Genomic DNA, 20,209 nt, shown 5'->3' with positions numbered 1-20,209 from the left:
GAATGCCTTGGTGCTCATTATAGGGGCTGCTTAGCCCATTGAAATACATTGCAGTTTTAACCTTCTGATCTTTGTTATCAGATTGAGTCTAGAAATATAAAAGCATACAAAACTAACTCTAGATTCTTATTTGAGGAGGGGAAGGTTGTTTAGAATAGGCAGAGCTGGGGAGACTAGGAATTACTGTCCTGGAGGAAGGTCAGGCTTCCAGAGCCCATAAATTCCATGTGGACAGGCTCTAATTAGATCACTCTGACAGTGAGTGGACTGCAGCACAGAAAAAGGAAGAAATATTCTCCATATGTAGGAAAAATAGTCACTGGAAGACACGGAATAGTGCCAGAGAGATGAAAACCCAGCAGTATCAAAGAAAGTGGATGCAGATATAGTTAAAAGTTATTGGACCCAGAAAAAAACCATAGTCAGTTGATGAGAACCTTACAATAGCTGTAGGTTCAAAGTAAACCTCAGGTTTTTTCCCCCTTCTTAAGATATCTCTTTTTAGAATAGACATGAGAATACTGGGCAAGATATAGTATAAGCATATGCTATTGCACTAAGAAAAGTCTTGTCAAGAGTATCAAATGCTGCCTGAAAACCTTATGTTTCAGGTGCCTCTGAAAGCAATGAACGGCTGAGCCAGAGACCAGACATTGCTGACTCACAGGGACAGGGCTGCCTCTTGAAAGACAAACAGAAAACTTCCCCAAGAGTCAAGGGAGTTGCTTACATTTGGGACTTGACGTTGTTTCTCAATTAGCCAGAACAAGGAAATTCTTATTTCCTGTAACAAAGACTTTATCAAGTGATTCTTTTCCTTACCTCAAACCATACTCTTGGTTAACATTTGCCCGTCCCAACTTGTTAAACAAGTTTCTTTTAAATCTTCAAGTATTCTTAACCTAAGCCAGCTACACATCTTCGAGAATATCCAGGATGCAATTCATTTGACAGGGACCAGACACAGAGCAGCGTGGAGGTGGACAGGCTGGCCTTCCTCACAGTAGTGATGTATCAGTAAGTTGGGTTTTAAGGGTTTGTTTCATATTAGTGCTCATAAATGGAAGTTAGAAATCATGCGGTCTAATTATTTTTCTCTATTGTTGTGTAATATTAATATTCTCTATTTCAGAAAACCTTGTTAATGACTTTATACTTAGCAATCTAGATACTTTTTAGTGTTGGATTAAATTATAGTTTAGTGCTGGATATGAATTGGAAAGTTTTGTATGAGAACTGAGATAAAAATGTACATCTAGGGGGAAGACAGAGAGCCTGAGGTGCACTAGTAAGTTTAAAGAATGAGGAAGGAAATATTTCTCACCTCCACCCATGAGTTCAAAAGATGTTATGCCCTTTGTATTCATTCTAAACAATGCACTAAGCTGATTTATGAAAAATGAAATGTCCTAGTTTTATGAAAACCATAGTGTCTTAGACTCTACTCTGAAGTCGATAAGTATAACTGAAACTCAAATTTATAAATCAAAATTTTAATGTTCTATTTTTATTCTTACCTCTTCATTCCACTTTCCCTTTTCATATCACCTATGGTTTACTATTATCCTTACCTTGAATTTCCCCCCATAGCTCTTTTTTACTTTCCCACATTTTAATGTTCACTTATTAATCATACACTTATTGTTGTATTCTTTGCAACAATGGCCTATGAAATTTAAAAAGTGCCAAAAGCTGCTCAATTAAAAAATTGATAAATACTTTGCTTTTTAAAGGAAGAAAATAAAAAACACATAAGAACAATTTATGCAAGTGTATGAGAAATGCAACTCAATCCATGGTTACAGTATTTTTGTATTATTATACATTCACAGAAGAACTATCCCCATCATCTCCTGTTTTCTGTCTAAATAAAAAGAAAGGCTTTAAAATTAACATAGTCAAATTATATATAACAGAACAGTTATCAAATAGTAAGTAAACATAAATATTTTATTTTCTATCTTTGTGTCTGATCTATTCTGCATTTGACATACTTGCTGTCATTACATATTAATTCTTTATCTATTCACAATGAAGGAACTACAAATGTCTTTTCAAATGTCTAATTAAAGTTGTACTCTCCTTTTTGTTAGAAAAACAGGATATTGATGAATGAAATTTAATTAAGAACATCTAGATTTCTAGACCAGAAACCTCCGCAACAAATTTATTTCAAATAGATTCTGTCTCCACCTGATATCTTACATCCACAAGTTAAGGTTTAGTTTGGTAAAAAATAAATAAATAAATAAAAATTGAAATTAATTGTATTTATAGAAGTAGTACACATTATGATAAATTATTATGTTTTTATTTAAACAATTTCCAACATATACAAAAATGTCAACAGCACTCCAATGAATATAGCTCATTTCATGGGCAGGGAAATATCTTATGTTCTTGCTATGCATGTGTGAGAACGAGAGTAAAGATCTTAAAACCTATATATGATGTGGGCATGGTGCATGCAGACCTGTTAACCCTGCACTGACAGCAACAGAGACACAAAAACAACAAACAAACAAACAAAAACATGAGATCTGGGTTCAGAAAGAGACCTAACCTCAAAGAAATAAGGTAGAATATGAAAGAAGATGATGCTTTCCTCTGACTTTTGCATGTGTGCACCTATATATACACATATATAAAAATAAATAAGTATAGTTAATCAAATTTTTTCTTCAGTATCTGACTTTTAGTTAAGGACTGTTATGTGCCAAGAACTATTAGTAACATTGTGGGTATACAGTTTAAATTTATGTTAAGATTTCGGTAAAATGTCAACTCTATATTATACTTGGCTAAACGCAAAGGAAATCCTTCAGAAAAGTCAAGGGACAAATAACAGTGACGTAAAAAAAATCAAAAAAGGAAAACAAAGTCAATAAAAGTCTGGGGGAAAATCCACTATTTTGCCTACCAAGAAATTATATAAGTTTCCACATTCTCATAATTCTCCTTTTCAAGACTTTCAAGATTTTCTCCTGTATATCCAATACCCCAAAATCCTTTTCTCTGTTCAGACAATTAAGATGCTAAGTTGATATAATTTTGCATTTTTGGGTCTAGTTTTCTTAGCTGTTTTTGTTCAAATGAAAGTAAGAGGAAGTGTCTTAGAGAAGGTAAAGAAGGTACTAATGTTGCAGGATTCCCACCTGGGTCCTGTTGCAACTTTCACCCCCCAAAAACACAAAAGACACTGTATTAATTATGAAGCTGTTGGAAGTTTGGTATGGTTTCTAATCGGCTAGCTATGACTTAATCATTAGCCCATAATCACCAATACATATTTTCATAGGGACTTATCTTTCCAAGAATGCCAGACTTACTTTCTCTCCTTCAGGGATCACATCTCGACCACTTTCCTTACTACATTTCCCAGAATCCTCTTAGACTCATAGTCCCAACTATCTTGCTTTGCTATTGGCCAACAGCGCTTTATTTATACCAATCAAACACATGCACAAAAGAGCTACTTCCATCATCTCCTGTTATCTGTCTAAATAAAAAGAAAGGTTTTAACTTTAACATGGTCAAATTATATATAACAAACATTTACAATACTTTGTCCATTAATATTTGGTAAGATCTATTAATTATCCTTTCATGTGAGTCTAAAGTCTTATATGTAGCTTATCTTTTATCATAAGTAAGAAAAACTATAACTATAAATATCTGTCTTCAACTCAATCAAAGACCACAGAAGGATAATACATAAACACCAGAATTGACAGAGACATCTTGCTGCCTGGACAGTTACCGAAGTTCCTCTGCAACATTGGGGCATCCATCTTCAGCCCATAGGCCACAGTGTACCGGGCAGACTTCTCAGCAAACCAGGAAATTTTAAACTGTCCATCTGTATTGGCAGTTTGTCAATCATTTTTCTGTGTCCTACAGAATGTCTGTCAGACTCTTCCATGAAGCAAGAACCCTGTAAGACTGTGCCATAAAGTTCCGCAGTCACTTTCCTGTGGGTCCTGCATGTCCATTTTATACAGCAACAGTCAAGCAGTCCAAGCAAGAGCAGTTTCTTGCCCAAATGGCTAATCTTGCCATGTTGAAAGCAAAGTCCATAACGAGTTTCTTTGATGCCCATCTTCCTCTCAGAGGTAATTGGTGATGCCCGGAGCAGACATTTCTCATTGTCAAGAAAAACCCTAAACCATTTTAAATGCCATTTTCTGAAGGTCTTTGAAAGGTTTGAAGTCCATCTATCTATCTATCTATCTATCTATCTATCTATCTATCTATAATCTAGCTATCTCAAATATATCTCTGTATATCTAGAAAACCTAACTTTAAGTTTTGATTATTATAGGGAACTATCTATAATCTGTACTTAATTATACATTATATTTTAAAAGATCAGTATAAACACAATACTTAATCAAGAGGAGAAATGTTCATATACAAAATTGACCTTAAATTTGTATCAATAAATGAAAATCCATCCAAGACAAAGTTTTCAATTCTATATCATATTCCCTTTTTTCCCTTCAGAAAGAGATTGACTGTGATCATTACCCTTTATAAGCAACCCTGTGTAAATGAAAACAAACATTTAAAGAATATTTGGGAATTGGGGGTTGCTCATTCCAAACTGCTTCCTCCCGGATGGGGGCACTGTCCATACCATGGGGATCATGACAAAGCACAGAAATCTGGACAAGTACTTGTTTTTGTAGTCTGTACAGCTGTATTGTCCCACCTGTTTCAGATGCTGGTCTTCCTGGGACATTGCTTCAGGAAGTCTTGCTTCATCAAACTGTATAAATCTGGAAGGAATCCACGGTTTCTCATTTTCTGTGGAAACACAAATGGAATCTCTTTTCCCAAGTAGCCTGTCCTTATACTTAAATTTAGAAGTCAAAGCATTTTTAAAAAATATAAGTTAGATCAATTTAGTAACATTTCTTTTAGCAGTTGTTATTTCCTTAGCAGTCAAACAGTTCAAAGACAACACAACAGCATACAGTATACAGACTCTCTTTGTACTTTTCATCTTTACATGGCTCTTTTCTTTTTACTCTACTTATTTTACTTTTATTTATTTACTTTTTCTCTGAGACAGGGTTTCTCTGTGGAAATCTGCCTGCCTCTGTCTCTGGAGTGCTGAGATTAAAGGCATGTGCACCACCACCACCCAGCCACTCTAATTTTTTTTAAACCACTTCATCTTGTTTCTTTTTCTGTCCCAAGCCTATGTATATTTTTAAACATACTATAAACCTTTTAGAGGTTTTTCTCCATCTGATCTGAATCTGACATTACTGTAAATCTTTTTGTTTTTCTGGCCATGTGTCTTTTATCTGTTAAGAGCCTTGGCTGATTTAACTGCTTTCTGAGATGGTGGGCATAAGTTTACTGCACAAGTCTCTACTTGTCTCTAGCAAAACAGAGTCCATCTGAGAAAATGCTGCTACCAAGAAGCCATGCTTCTCTCTGTTCTTTTGTTTCTAAAATCCCTTTTAAACTTTTGTCATTCTACGTGGACATTCATATCACACTGACGCTATATTGATGCTGGAGTCCCACCTGGTCCTGTTGCCGCTTTAGCCTCCAAAGAACACAAAAGACACTATATTAATTATGAAGCTGTTGGCCATTTGCTATGGTTTCTAATCAGCTAGCTCTGACATAATCATTAACCCATAATCCCCAATATATATTCTTATAAGGACTTATCTTCCTGAGAACACCAGACTTGGCTTTCTCTCCTCCAGGGATCACATCTCGACCACTCTCCTCACTACATTTCCCAGAATCCTCCTAGACTCCTACTCCCACCTATCTTGCTTCCCTATTGGCCAACAGTGCTTTATTTATACCAATCAAACATATGTGTTCTCTGCTCCTCCTACTGATAATGTCTTTGGGACACACAAATAGAACTTTTATTTGTTACTTTTTACCATTTTTGTGCAAAGTGGAGAAAATACACCTTGTTTTTGTATATCCCATTATGAACCACAATGCCTAACACTTAATGTACTAGTAGACCCCTATATTTGTTCTTGTAATTCATTGAAGGGCAACTAATTTCTAGGCAACAGCTCATCAATTCCTGGTCTTCTCAACTTCACTCAAATGGGTTTCATAGTATTTATGACTTCTTATAATCCAGAAATAGTTTTATTTTTAGGAAACCACTCTGTATTTATACTGATCTAAAAACTCTAAATACATTTGTTTTTATTTAATTTATTAAATTAAATTATTTGATTTAATTTCTTTTTTTACCAAAATAAACAACTACAAAGTAGAACTCAGGCTGAGTTTGATCCCCAGAACCTATGATGGAAGAAGAAACCAACATCTGAAAGTTGTGCTCTGACCTCCACATCTGTTCTGTTACATGCTTTTTCCACCCCTGTCACTATAACAGACAGACAGACAAATAAACTTTCAGCCATTCTTATTTTTAAGAGGTTCTGAGTAATTTTATAATTCTGTCTCCCACAAAAATACTAGAATCTTCTTTATTGTGGAAATACCTATTAGTAATTGTTTCCCCATCTGTACTGCACTGTTATAATAACAGAACTATGCCAATGGGCCTAGTGCTCTGGGCCTAAAGTCCTATCTATTGAGAGGCTGAGGTAGGAAAATAAAGAATGCAGCCTTGCCTAAACAATTCAGTAAGATCATGTCTTAAAAACCTTCTTTTTAAATTTAAGGGGTGAGTCTTGCCTAGTACACAAGTGGTCTTAAGTCAATACTCAGTACTGAGAAAGAAGAAAGAAAAAAGAGGCATGGGGGGCTTTTAAGGGTGGAAAAAGGGAAGGAAGGAAGGAAAGAAGGAAGGAAGGAAGGAAGTAAAGAACATAGAAGGAAAATACTTTGCCAATTGAAAATATATGCAAGTGGAAAATCAAGTCTAATAACTTTGACATGGCCATGGGGATCAAACCTGATAGAAGTGATGAGTGGTCTTTGTTTTCTGGGATAGCACTCTGGACAGTAGATTTCAGGGTTGCCAGCATGACACTAGGATAGAAACAAAAGAGCAGTGGTACCTAAACTGAGTAAGAGTAGTTAGTACTTCTCAAATAGCATAAGTTTGATATTTTTTAGGCCGTATACATACATAATGTGCATACCCACACACACATATATGTACACACAAACTTATATACTATTGCTTTTCTATTTAAAATATGCTTAGCCGGGCGGTGGTGGCACATGCCTTTAATCCCAGCACTCGGGAGGCAGATGCAGGCGATCTCTGTGAGTTCGAGGCCAGGCTGAACCGACAGCCTCCAAAACAATACAGAGAAACCCTGTCTCGTAAAACCAAAAAAATGTTTAAATAAGATATAAACCTGTTTATTAACTTATGATTAGACTTTAAAATAGTTTTATTACTTGAAAATTCCATACACTCACATAGTGTATTTTGATCATACACATCCTTTAGTCTCCTCTCTCCGCATACTCCTCCCACCTTCATGTCCTATTTTAGTCTTCCACCACATACCCCTCCCACCTTAATATCCCAATTTTGTTTTTCTACAACTTTCTGAGCCCAATTAGTACTGGGCACATGTTTATGGATGCAGTGCCATCCAACGGTTCATGCCCAACTTACTAGGGGCCACACCCTTGAAGAACACTGACTCTTCCTTCCCCAGCAGCCATCAATTGCCAATAACTCCTTAGATAGGGGTAGGGCCTTATGAGCCCCTCCTTTATCCATGATGGAATGATGATTGGTTTGAGCTTGGGTATGTCTTGTGCAGGTAAAGTGGCTGCTGTGAATTCCAGAGTGTAATGGCCCCTTCATGTCAAAAAGACAGTGCTTTCCATCAGTTTTCTCTTAACTGTGGTTCTTACAATCTTTCTTTCCCCACTTCCTTTGTTCGCTGAACCTTGGGGTGAGGGAATGATATCGATGTCTCCTGTAGGGCTGAGCACTTCACAATCACTTATTCTTTGCCTAGACAGTTGTAAGTCACTGTATTAACTGCTACCCATTGTAAAAATCAGCTCATTGGATGAAAGCCACAAGCTGCGCTATGATAGTGTTTCTATAGAAAAACATCATAATGATATTTAGTATAAAATCATTCTACTTAAAAAAACATTAATACACTCTGAAGTTAGCTTTGAACTTACTCTGTGGTATAAACATTAACCCTACAATAACAAATATAGCTCTAAATGGGGTATCTATATCACACTGTATTCTCTGAAGGGCTCATCATGGAAGAGGGGACAGAAAGACTGTAAAAAACACTTTGTAAGGATGTCTGCCATAAGAAAGTATTGGTTGGGCATGACAATGTCATTGTATATGTTAACTCATAGCAGCTATGACTACACAAAAGTGCATCACTCAGAATGGATGAGGGAGGAGCTCATGGAGTCCCACTCTTTTTTATATATATATTTTATTTTTTATTTTTAAATTTAAATTTAAATTAGAAACAAGGTTGCTTTACATGTCAATTCCAGGTCCTCTCCCTTTCCTTCCCTTCCTCCCGTGCCCTCCCACCACCCCCTCAAATATCCCCTCATTTCCCCAGGGAGGGTGAGGCCCTCCATGGGGGTATCCATAGTCTGTCATTTCATCCAGGGCAGGGCCTAGACCCTCCCCCAAGAGTCCAGGCTGAGAGTGCATCTCTCATTGTTGGATGGGTGCCCAAAGTCCATTCTTATCTGAGAATTTATGGATGATTGACTGTGGGAGGAGCCAGTTTTCTTCAGGAATGTAGTTGGCTATCCATGTGCTAGTAGATGACTCTACAACCATGAACATACACAACACTAAGTGCACTCTGAGTTTACAAACCCAGCACATGAAGTTGGGAGGGCAAAGTGGTTTGGGGTATAGTGGAGGGATTAGAGGGGAAAGAATGGGGGTGTGGATTTTATCAAGCACATTTTATGCCTGTATGAAATCTGCAAACAGAAGAAAATAAAGTTAAAATTAAAATTATCTCTCCACTTAAGTTTTACACACATTCAAAATTATTTCTGTAAGATAAATTAATTTCTTCACAATTTGATAGATCCTGAAATGGCACCCCATGATTAACAAACTACTCTACACCCTTCCTTTACTTTTCCATATATGGTTTCCTGACTAACTGCAAGAGTTCTAACTCGGTACACAAAATTCATCATGGTCTTTCAAATGAGGGCTTCTCATACTCCAGCCAGGAATTTAGTCATTGTTCCCCTTTGCCATCATGGACCACTACTCTTCTGGCCTTACCAAATTTCTGGATTTTTTTGAGGCTCACACTTGTGTACAATCTACTTTCTTCACTACCTCAGTATAGTCAGTATGGGTCCCAGAAGAAAGTTTTAATCCATATTATTTGCAGATTTGTGCATATCTTTTTCTTCACTAAATCCTGCATTTACTTGAGATAGCACAAGTACCTTGGAGTAGATGGTTGACATCCTCATCTCTTATTTCCTTGATCTTTTCATTCTGGTATATTTTTTCCTCAAACGTCACTCATGTCCACACCCTGGGTTGGTCAGGACTGGGAGTTACTCTCAATGAATCACAACTCTGAACTTCTAACAATGCTTTTTCATTCTCATAGTCTTGTTTTAAAGCATCAGAGTTGCTTTGCTGTTGTTAATTCATTTATTCTTTTTTTTTTAACCTTTATCTGAGGAGGCAGTTCTTAGTTCCAGACTGGTCTGAAACTCACCATTTAGCCCAGGAAAGCTATAGATTGCTATCTTCCTTCTTCAGTTTCCTTAGTAGTGTGACTATAAGTGTGTACTACAAGTGACTCTAATTTATAATCTTCTATATGTATCATCTGTCACACCAAATTACATACAAATTTGAATGACTATAATGATATACACTTTTCCCCATCTTGTAATTCTTAGACTCATATATATATATATATATATTCATTAATTTAACTTTTTACACATATTACTCTCAGTTCTCTTTCCCTCCCTCCTCCCCTGTCCCCCCATTCCTCCCATCCCCCCTCCCACTACATAACCCTTCAGCTCCCCAGGGAGGGTAAGGTCTTACATGAGGGATTTTCAGAGTCTGTCATATAATCCCAGGTAGGGTCTAGGTCCTCCCCTATGTGTCCAGGCTGAGAGAGCATCCCTCCACGTAGAATGGGCTCGCAGAGACAATTTGTATGCCAGGAATAAATACTTATCTACTCCCCAAGGTCTAATAAATTGCAGAGGCCTCTTCTCCGACACCCAGGTTAAGGTGAATTTTGGTCTGTGACTCAAACTGGCCTCAAACTCATGCTCCACCTGCTTCTTTAAAGGGATTAAAGGTATATGCCACCATGATCACTTGAAATTTTTTGTTTGTTCATTCTTGCTCTTTTCTCCTTCTCCACTGTTTCCTTCTCAAAGACAAGGTCTCACTCTGTAGCATAGACAGCTCTTGAACTTGTGGAAAATTCCTACCTCAATTTTCCTTGTAGGATTACAAATGTGTATCTATGAGAATTCTTGGATATTATTATTTTATGTGTGTGATTGTTTTACCAAATTGCATGCCTTTTCACCTTATGTATGCAGTGTCCATGGTGACCAGCAAAGGGTGTCAGAAAATCTGGAAATGGAGTTATATATGCTTGTGAACTGTTGTGTGAGTACTGGGAATTGAAGTTTGGTCCTCTGTAAGAACAAGAAGTTCCCTTTACCTCAGCCATCTCTCTAGCCCCCACTATAAATTCCCTAATGACAGTTTCAGCCCTAATGAATTCTCTTGCCTTTCATCTTTTCTACCATCCGTAAAGCCTGCATTCGAAAGCAAAGCCAGCCCCTTTCCTCTGCACAAATGTGAAGGATGTTCCTGGTCAACCACCAAGCCCAACGCTTCTGGTGTCGTCTGTATTTCCCTTTTGTTCCTTTCCACAATAACTCAGCCAGATCTACAGCTTCCTTTAATTTCCAATTCTCATTATCATGTTCTACTAAGTGAAAGGGATAAAGTGACTAACCTCTCAGGCTTTTTTGACTTCCACATATCAAACCTAAAAGCACCATTCATTCTCAAGAATCTGTTTAGAGTTTTCTTAGTTGCCCCAATATACTAGTTTAAATTATATAAAAATGTTAATACATAGCCATTTTCAACCTGTATGAAAATCTTATGAGTGAACTTAATAGTTTGTTGTGTTCTGTGTTTAAGTAGAATAATATCACCACTTAGCAAGCTTATTTAATCATTCCCTGGCTCCAAAAAAAAAATCATTTTCCAGATAGTGTCCTCACTGTTGTGTGCCCAGTTGTGCATCTCTCACAGTGTCTCCTGGGCAGCTCTACACTACAGTCTTGGTTGTAAAGGCATATTCACCTAACACAGATACCCTTAGTTATAGCTATGCACTACATTTATAAGCTTTCTGGCTCTTCAAGACCTAATGGACCTTGAAAAAATAGTCAATTTATTTCTTGTGGTAACTTAATCTTAAATTCTATTTTCCTGTTTTTCTCACTGGTATGGTAATCCTACATTACAACCATATAAGAAAAATGTAAATAAATAAAGATATGAAATTTAAGTCATCTGAACTATTATTACTGTTCTAACTTGTAAGCAGGTCTTTCAAGCCACTGTGACTTCAGTAGAAAAATGAGCATAGTCATATTTACCTTATGAACTTCACATAGGTGTTGGGTGACTCAAGTTCTGGAGAATGTTGAATCTCCTTCTAAACTTTCATTCCATCTAATAAAAATTTCTGATTGCTGTTGTTGTCGTGGTGAACTGTACTTCACCCTTACACCCCATTCTTTGTTTTCCCAAACCTGTTTGGGAAAGGTGGAGCTATCTTGAATAAAGGACCACTCCCTACCTTTTCCAGGATCCTGAGACTAAAACTACTAGCAAGAAACTGAATATGTCACATTAATGTGTCAGGCATGGAAAGAATGAGTTTTAATAGTAAAAGTTTACAGACATGTACAAACGCTACTTACATTTAGCTGATGCAGCACAGTCACCCTCTGGAGGGCATTTGCCACTAAAAGTTGAGAGTGAGTAATGGAAGAGTGTGGAAACTATCTGCCCAGGGAGTCTTTGATTGACACACACCTCCAAAATAAGCAAACTACATTGTAGCTCCCACTTCCTTGAGCAGAGTTGTTATCAAATGCTTACATGTTTCAAGCCGGGGGTCAACCAGACATAGCCACTTCTGTAACATAACCTCCTAATTGCTAACACTGAACGAGCACTTCCCACCTACTCTGCCTCACAATAGCTATATGGTAATCATTTCTTTTCTACACATAAACAAAGTCAGGCATCACACCTGAAGCAAGGTCCAAATCACATTCAAATACCAATCGGGTACTGTCAGAAACAATCCAGCTTCTTTCTTTAAAGATTCATGCATTATGCTGGCCTGCCCGTGTCACCTGGCAGAATGTACTCAGGCAGTACCCTGGTCAGCCCAGAGTTCCATGATTATGTAGTTGTAGTCTGCACATAGGTGCAAAGGAGGCCTTTAAAAGAAATGCCCCGCCCAGTTATGCTCTCTTTGTGCTCTCTTTCCTGCTTTTCCTCTGGAGAAGACAGGAAATAGATTATGAGTATAATACCTTTAAGCATCTTCCCTTTTTTTTTTCATTCTTTTTTTTCTTTTTTTTATTATTATTTTTTTTTTTATTTTCCATTTTAAATTTAGATAAGAAACAAGGTTGCTTCACAAGTCAGTTCGAGGTCCCTCTCCCTTTCCCTCCCCTCCTCCCGTGCCCTCCCCCCATCCCCCCCGTTATCCACTCATTCCCCCAGGGTGAGGCCCTCCATGGGGGTGTCCATAGTCTGTCATTTCGTATAGGGCAGGGCCTAGACCCTTCCCCAAGAGTTCAGGGTGAGAGTGCAACTCACATTGTTCTATGGGAGTCCAGAGTCCATGTGTATACTTGGGATGGGTACTGATCTGCTGCCCAAGGCTCAATAGATTACCTAGGCCTCCTCACTGACACCCAGATTCAGGGGGTCTTGATCAGTCCCATGCTGGATTCCCAGGCTGATGCCTGGGATTCAAGAGTTAACCTTTGTCTGGTCAGCTGTTTCTGGGGGTTAAACCAGCCCAGTCTTAATCCCTTTGATCATCAGTCCTCCCTCTCTGATACTGGCTTTCTTGAGTTCAGCTCACTACTTAACCAGCCACTAAATGAAGTTTCTCTTTCCCAGACTCTCTGGCCATAGGATTGTAGGCTGGCACTCCCCAGATCTATGTCTAAAATCCATATATGAGAGAGTACATGCCATGTTTCTCTTTTTGTGACTGGGTTACCTCACTCAGGATGGTTTCTTCTAGTGTCATCCATTTGCCTGCGAATCTCATGATTCCATTATTTTTTCTGCTGAATAGTACTCCATTGTGTAGATGTACCACATTTTCTCTATCCACTCTTCGGTTGAGGGACATCTAGGTTGCTTCCAAGTTCTGGCTATTACAAATAAAGCTGCTATGAACATAGTGGAACAGACATCTTTGTTATATGAATGGGCATCTTTTGGATATATGCCTAAGAGTGGAGTTGCTGGGTCTTGTGGTAGGTTTATTCCCATTTTTCTGAGGAATCTCCATACTGCTTTCCAAAGTGGCTGAACCAGTTGGCACTCCCACCAGCAATGGAGGAGTGTCCCCCTTTCACCACATCCTCTCCAGCATAAATTGTCATTGGTGTTTTTGATTTTAGCCATTCTGACAGGAGTGAGATGGTATCTCAGAGTTGCTTTGATTTGCATTTCCCGGATGGCTAAGGATGTTGAGCACTTTCTCAAGTGCCTCTCAGCCATTTTAGACTCCTCTATTGAAAACTCTCTATTTAGTTCTGCAGCCCACTTCTTAATTGGGTCCTTTGCTGTTTTGGAGACTTGCTTCTTGAGTTCTTTGTAAATTTTGGAGATCAACCCTCTGTCAGATGTGGGATTAGTGAATATTTTTTCCCATTCTGTGGGCTGCCTTTTGCCTTGCTGACTGTGTCCTTTGCCTTACAGAAGCTTCTCAGTTTCAGTAGGTCCCATTTATTAATTGTTGATCTCACTGTCTGTGCTACTGGTGTTATGTTCAGGAAGCTGTCTCCTGTACCAATTCGTTCAAGGGTACTACCCACTTTCTCTTCTAAGAGGTTCAGTGTGGCTGGATTTATGTTGAGGTCTTTGATCCATTTGGACTTAAGTTTTGTGCATGGCGATAAACATGGATCGATCCGCATTCTTCTACATGCCAGTCTCCAATTATGCCAGCACCATTTGTTGAAGATGCTTTCTTTATTCCATTGTATATTTTTAGCTTCTTTGTCAAAGATCAGATGTTCGTACGTGTGTGGGTTAATACCCGGATTTTCAATTCGATTCCATTGGTCTGCCTGTCTATTTTTGTGCCAATACCAAGCTGTTTTCAGGACTATAGCTCTATAATAGAGCTTGAGGTCAGGGATAGTGATGCCTCCGGACGTTGCCTTGTTGAACAGGGTTGTTTTGGCTATCCTGGGTCTTTTGTTTTTCCATACAAAATTCATTATTGTTCTTTCAAGGTCTGTGAAGAATTGTGCTGGGATTTTAATGGGGATAGCATTGAATCTGTAGATTGCTTTTGGCAGGATTGCCATTTTTACTACATTGATCCTACCTATCCAAGAGCATGGGAGATCTTTCCATTTTCTGAGGGCTTCTTTAATTTCTTTCTTTAAAGATTCAAAGTTCTTACGATACAGGTCTTTTGCTTGTTTGGTTAGTGTTACCCCAAGGTATTTTATGTTGTTTGTGGCAATTGTAAAGGGTGATGTTTCTCTGATTTCTCTTTCAGCCCTTTTATCATCTGTATATAGTAGGGCTACTGACTTTCTTGAGTTGATCTTGTAACCTGCCACTTTGCTGAAGGTGTTAATCAGCTGTAAGAGTTCCCTGGTAGAGTTCTTTGGATCATTGATGTAAACTATCATATCGTCTGCAAACAGTGAAAGTTTGACTTCTTCCTTCCCAATTTGTATCCCCTTGATCCCCCTTTGTTGTCGTATGGCAATAGCTAGAACTTCAAGTACCATGTTGAAAAGGTATGGAGAGAGTGGACAGCCTTGTTTTGTTCCTGATTTTAGAGGAATTGCGTTGAGTTTCTGTCCATTTAGTTTGATGCTGGCTGTTGGTTTACTGTATATGGCTTTTATTATGTTTAAGTATGTCCCTGTTATCCCAGATCTCTCCAAGACCTTTATCATGAAGGGGTGTTGGATTTTGTAAAAGGCTTTTTCAGCATCTAGTGAGATGATCATGTGATTTTTGTTTTTCCGCTTGTTTATATGGTGGATTACGTTGATGGATTTTCGTATGTTAAACCATCCCTGCATCCCTGGGATGAAACCTACTTGATCGTGGTGAATGATTGTTTTGATGTGTTCTTGGATCCGATTTGCCAGTATTTTATTGAGTATTTTTGCATCAATGTTCATGAGGGATATTGGTCTGAAGTTCTCTTTCTTGGTTGTATCTTTGTGTGGCTTGGGGATCAAGGTTATTAAAGCCTCATAGAAAGAGTTTGGCAAAGACCCTTCTGCTTCTATTGTGTGGAACACTTTTGAAGAATTGGTATAAGCTGTTCTTTGAATTTGTGGTAGAATTCTGCACTGAGGCCATCTGGACCTGGACTTTTTTTGGTTGGGAGACTTTTGATGACAGCTTCTATTTCCATAGGGGTTATAGGTCTATTTAAATTGCTTATCTGTTCTTGATTTAGTTTTGGCAAATGATAGCTGTCCAGGAAGTCATCCATTTCCTTTAAATTTTCGAGTTTTGTGGAGTACAGGTTTTCAAAGTATGACCTAATGATTCTCTGGATTTCCTCAGAGTCTGTTGTTATGTCCCCCTTTTCATTTCTGATTTTGTTAATTTACGTGTTCACTCTCTGCTGTTTGGTAAGTTTGGACAAAGGTTTGTCTATCTTGTTGATTTTCTCAAAGAACCAACTCTTCGTTGCATTGATTCTTTGTATTGTTTTCCTGGTTTCTACTTTGTTGATTTCAGCCCTCAATTTGATTATTTCCTGGCGTCTACTCCTCCTGGGGGAGTTTGCTTCTTTGTGTTCTAGAGCTTTTAGCTGTGATGTTAATTCTCTGGTATAACTGTTTTCCTGTTTCTTCATGTGAGCACTTAGTGCTATGAACTCCCCCCGTAGCACTGCTTTCAAAGTGTCCCATAGGTTTGGGTATGTTGTGTCTTCATTCTCATTGAATTCGAGGAAGTCTTTAATTTCTTTTTTTATTTCCTCTATGACCCAGGGATGGTGCAGTTGAGTATTATTCAATTTCCATGAGTTTGTAGGTTTTCTGCAATTTGTGTTGTTGTTGAATTCTAATTTTAAGGCATGGTGGTCTGATAAGATGCATGGAGTTATTCCAATGTTTTTGTAGCTGCTGAGGTTTGATATGTTGCCAAGTATGTGGTCGATTTTTGAGAAGGTTCCATGTGGTGTTGAGAAGAAGGTATATTCTTTTTTATGTGGATGAAATGTTCTATAGATATCTGTTAATCCCAGTTGGGTCATTACTTCTATTAGACCCTTTGCTTCTTTGTTGAGTTTCTGTCTGGTATTCTTGTCTAGTGGTGAGAGTGGTGTGTTGAAATCTCCCACTATAACTGTGTGGGGCTTTAGATGAGATTTAAGTTCTAATAATGTTTCTTTAACGAATGTGGATGCCTTTGTATTGGGGGCATAGATGTTCAGGATAGACACTTCATCTTGGTGGGTTTCACCTGTGATGAGTATGTAATGACCTCCTTCATCTCTTTTGATTGATTTTATTTTAAAGTCTAGTTTGTTAGATATTAGGATTGCTACCCCTGCTTGTTTCTTGGGTCCATTTGATTGAAAAATTTTTTCCCAACCTTTAACTCTCAAGTAATGTCTGTCTTTGAGGGTGAGGTGTGTTTCTTGTATGCAGCAGAAGGAAGGGTTCTGTCTTCGAATCCATTCTGCTAGTCTGTGTCTTTTTATGGGTGAGTTAAGGCCGTTAATATTGAGGGATATTAATGACCATTGATTGCTCATCCTTCTTCGATTTGCAATGGTTGTTGTTGGTGGAATTATGGGTGGAATTTCACCCCTTTGTTCTTTTGGCTGTTGGTAGAGAGGGATTCTCTAATGCTTATGTTTTTCTGGTTGTAGTTAGCTTCCTTGGGTTGGAGTTTTCCTTCCAAAATTTTCTGTAGGGCTAGGTTAGTGGACACATATTGGTTGAATCTAGTTTTGTCATGGAATATCTTGTTTTCTCCATCTATAGTGATTGAGAGCTTTGCCGGGTATAGTAGTCTGGGCTGGCATCCATGGTCTCTTAGTGTAGGTAGAATATCTATCCAGGACCTTCTGGCTTTCAGAGTTTCCATGGAGAAATCAGGTGTAATTCTGATAGGTCTGCCTTTATATGTTACTTGACCTTTTTCCTTAGCTGCTCTTAATATTCTTTCTTTATTCAGTATGTTTGGGGTCTTGATTATTATGTGGCGAGGGATTTTTTTGTGGTCCACTCTATTTGGTGTTCTGTAGGCTTCTTGTACCTTCATTGGCATGTCTTTCTTAAGGTTGGGAAAGTTTTCTTCTATGATTTTGTTGAATATGCCTTCTGCCCCTTTGAGGTGGATTTCTTCTCCTTCTTCTATACCTATTATTCTTAGGTTTGGTCTTTTCATGGTGTCCCATAATTCCTGGATGTTTTGTGTTAAGGATTTGTTGGATTTAAGGTTTTCTTTGGTTGATAAATCCATTTCTCCTAATGTATCTTCAACACTTGAGATTCTCTCTTCCATCTCTTCTATTCTGTTGGTAATGCTTGTATTGGTAGTGCCTGACTGTCCAGCTTTTCTATTTTCTGCCTTTCTTCAGATTGTGTTTTTTTAAGTGTCTCTATTTCAGTTTTCAACCCTTGTAGCGTTTGCATTGCTTCTTGCAATTTTCTGTTTATCTGTTCGTCCGTTTGTTGCCTTTTATGAATTTTTTGGTTTGTTCTTTATTCCATTTCTTGCATTTTTTGGTTTGCTTTTTGTTCCATTTCTTGGATTTTGTGCTTTGTTTCTTCTTCCATTTCCTGCCTTTTTTGGTTTGTTTCTTCCTCCATTTTTTTCATTTTTTGCTTTGTTTTTTCTACCATTTCTTGCATTTTTTGCTTTGTTTCTTCTTCCATTTCCTGCCTTTTTTGGTATGTTTCTTCTTCTAATTCTTGCATTTTTTGCTTTGCTTTTTCTTCCATTTCTTAAATTTTTTGCTTCATTTCTTCTTCCATTTCGTGCCTTTTTTGGTTTGTTTTTTCTTCCAATTCTTGCATTTTTTTGGTTTGATTTTTCTTCCATTTCTTGCATTTTTTGGTTTGTTTTGTCTTCCATTTCTTTGAGGGATTTTCCAATATCCTCTTTTAGGGCCTCTATCATTGTCATGAAAGTGCTTTTAAGGTCGTTCTCTTCTGCTTCCTTCACGTTAGAATATTGGGGTCTTGCTGGTGTGGAGTCTCTAGAATCTGGCGGTGTCATATTTGTTTTTCTGTTGCTGACTATGTTTTTGTATTGTCTCTTTCCCATCTCTTCTTCTAGTGGGTGCAGAAAGAGCCCGTTCCTGGTCTGGGGACCAGAGTTCCCTTTTGGTGGGTGCTAGTAAGTCCAGTAATCTGGTGGTTCTTCTATACCTTGTCCAAATGCTGGTCCGTGGGTGGAGAAGAAGAACAGGAATCTGGGGCGCTTAGCCTCCCACCTGGTCCCCTGGACCCTATGCTGGGTCCTGTTGTACCTGATCTGGAACAGCTACTCCCCTGGTCTCCCTGGCTCCTGTAGTTTCCTGGTCTCTTTGGTGGGAGAGAAGATCTGGAGTCTGGGGTGCTTGGCTCCCGCCGGGATTGGGAGCTCTGTGCAGTTCCCAGGCGATCTGCAGGCTCTGGAACACAGGCCGGGAAGCCGGCCTGTTTACCTGATGATGCCAGAGGGACAGCTACTTCCCTGTGCTCCCAGCCTTCTCTAGTTTCCTGGACTCGTTGGTGGGAGAGAAGATCTGGAGTCTGGGGTGCTTGGCTCCTGCCGGGATTGGGAGCTCTGTGCAGTTCCCAGTTGATCTGCAGGCTCTGGAACACAGGCCTGGAAGCTGGCCTGTTTACCTGATGCTCCCGCCGGGATTGGGAGCTCTGTGCAGTTCCCAGGCAATCTGCAGGCTCTGGAACACAGGCCGGGAAGCTGGCCTGTTTACCTGATGCTCCCGCCGGGATTGGGAGCTCTGTGCAGTTCCCAGGCAATCTGCAGGCTCTGGAACACAGGCCGGGAAGCTGGCCTGTTTACCTGATGCTCCCGCCGGGATTGGGAGCTCTGTGCAGTTCCCAGGCGATCTGCAGGCTCTGGAACACAGGCCGGGAAGCTGGCCTGTTTACCTGATGATGCCAGAGGGACAGCTACTCGCATCTTCCCTTTTTTAAACTAAGTTTTAAATATTTTGTATTTTCATACTCATGTATACTCTATTTACATAATTTTTACACTGTCTTTACTCATCTAAAACTTCCCAAGTACCCCACTCTCTCAAATTCTTTACCTGTTCTTCTATAATCACTTTTACACACACACACATACACACACACACACATACACACACACACACACACGCACTCATGCACACAAGAGAGACAGAGACAGAGACGCAGAGAGAGAGACAGGGTCATGCTATTCATACAGATACGTTTAAGGCAGACCACTTGGGATTAGATCTCATCCATGAAGAAAAGAAAACTAATTTTCTCTCTCTCTCTCTCTCTCTCTCTCTCTCTCTCTCTCTCTCTCTCTCTCTCTCTCTCTCTCTCTCTCTCTTTTCTCCAGCCACTGATTATCTATAGGTCATTATTTAATGGGACCTTGTGAACTTTCCCATGTCTGTCTTGTCATATAGACTGTAATTGTCATTATGCTAGTCTTTTTTAGGAAAAAGATTCAATGTGTTCATCTTCCCCGTTACAACTAGAGGACACTATTTTATAGCTGGTGTCCTGGTCCTTTAACTCTTATGTTTCTTCCTCCTTTTCCTTGTTGTTCTTTGAGCTCAGTTGTAGAGGTTGCTTTGGAAATGTACCTATTGGAGGTGGGCACTCCACCATCACTTACTCTCTGCAGCTGTGGATCTCTGTATTAGCCTTCATCCACTCCAGAAGATGCTTCTTTGATGAGGGGCGAGAGCTACATTTACATGTGTATATAAGGATACGAATTTAGGATATAGTTAGA

At 38.8% G+C, this 20,209-nt stretch overlaps 1 protein-coding gene across 1 annotated transcript in view; it reads left to right on the top strand.

Moving 5' to 3' along the window:
• The first annotated feature begins 807 nt into the window (after positions 1-807).
• Positions 808-20,209, top strand: part of LOC101822376 (transmembrane protease serine 11G) — a 50,073-nt gene continuing 30,671 nt past the window's right edge. The window contains exon 1 of the mRNA XM_040747292.1: positions 808-1,017. Coding sequence (XP_040603226.1) covers positions 1,010-1,017 — 8 coding nt within the window. The 5' untranslated portion in view covers positions 808-1,009. The remainder of the gene's footprint in view (positions 1,018-20,209) is intronic.

The sequence above is a fragment of the Mesocricetus auratus genome, unplaced genomic scaffold (assembly GCF_017639785.1).
Source record: "Mesocricetus auratus isolate SY011 unplaced genomic scaffold, BCM_Maur_2.0 Super-Scaffold_100006, whole genome shotgun sequence".
Lineage (NCBI taxonomy): Eukaryota > Metazoa > Chordata > Mammalia > Rodentia > Cricetidae > Mesocricetus > Mesocricetus auratus.
This window is presented reverse-complemented; position numbering and strand designations above follow the sequence as displayed.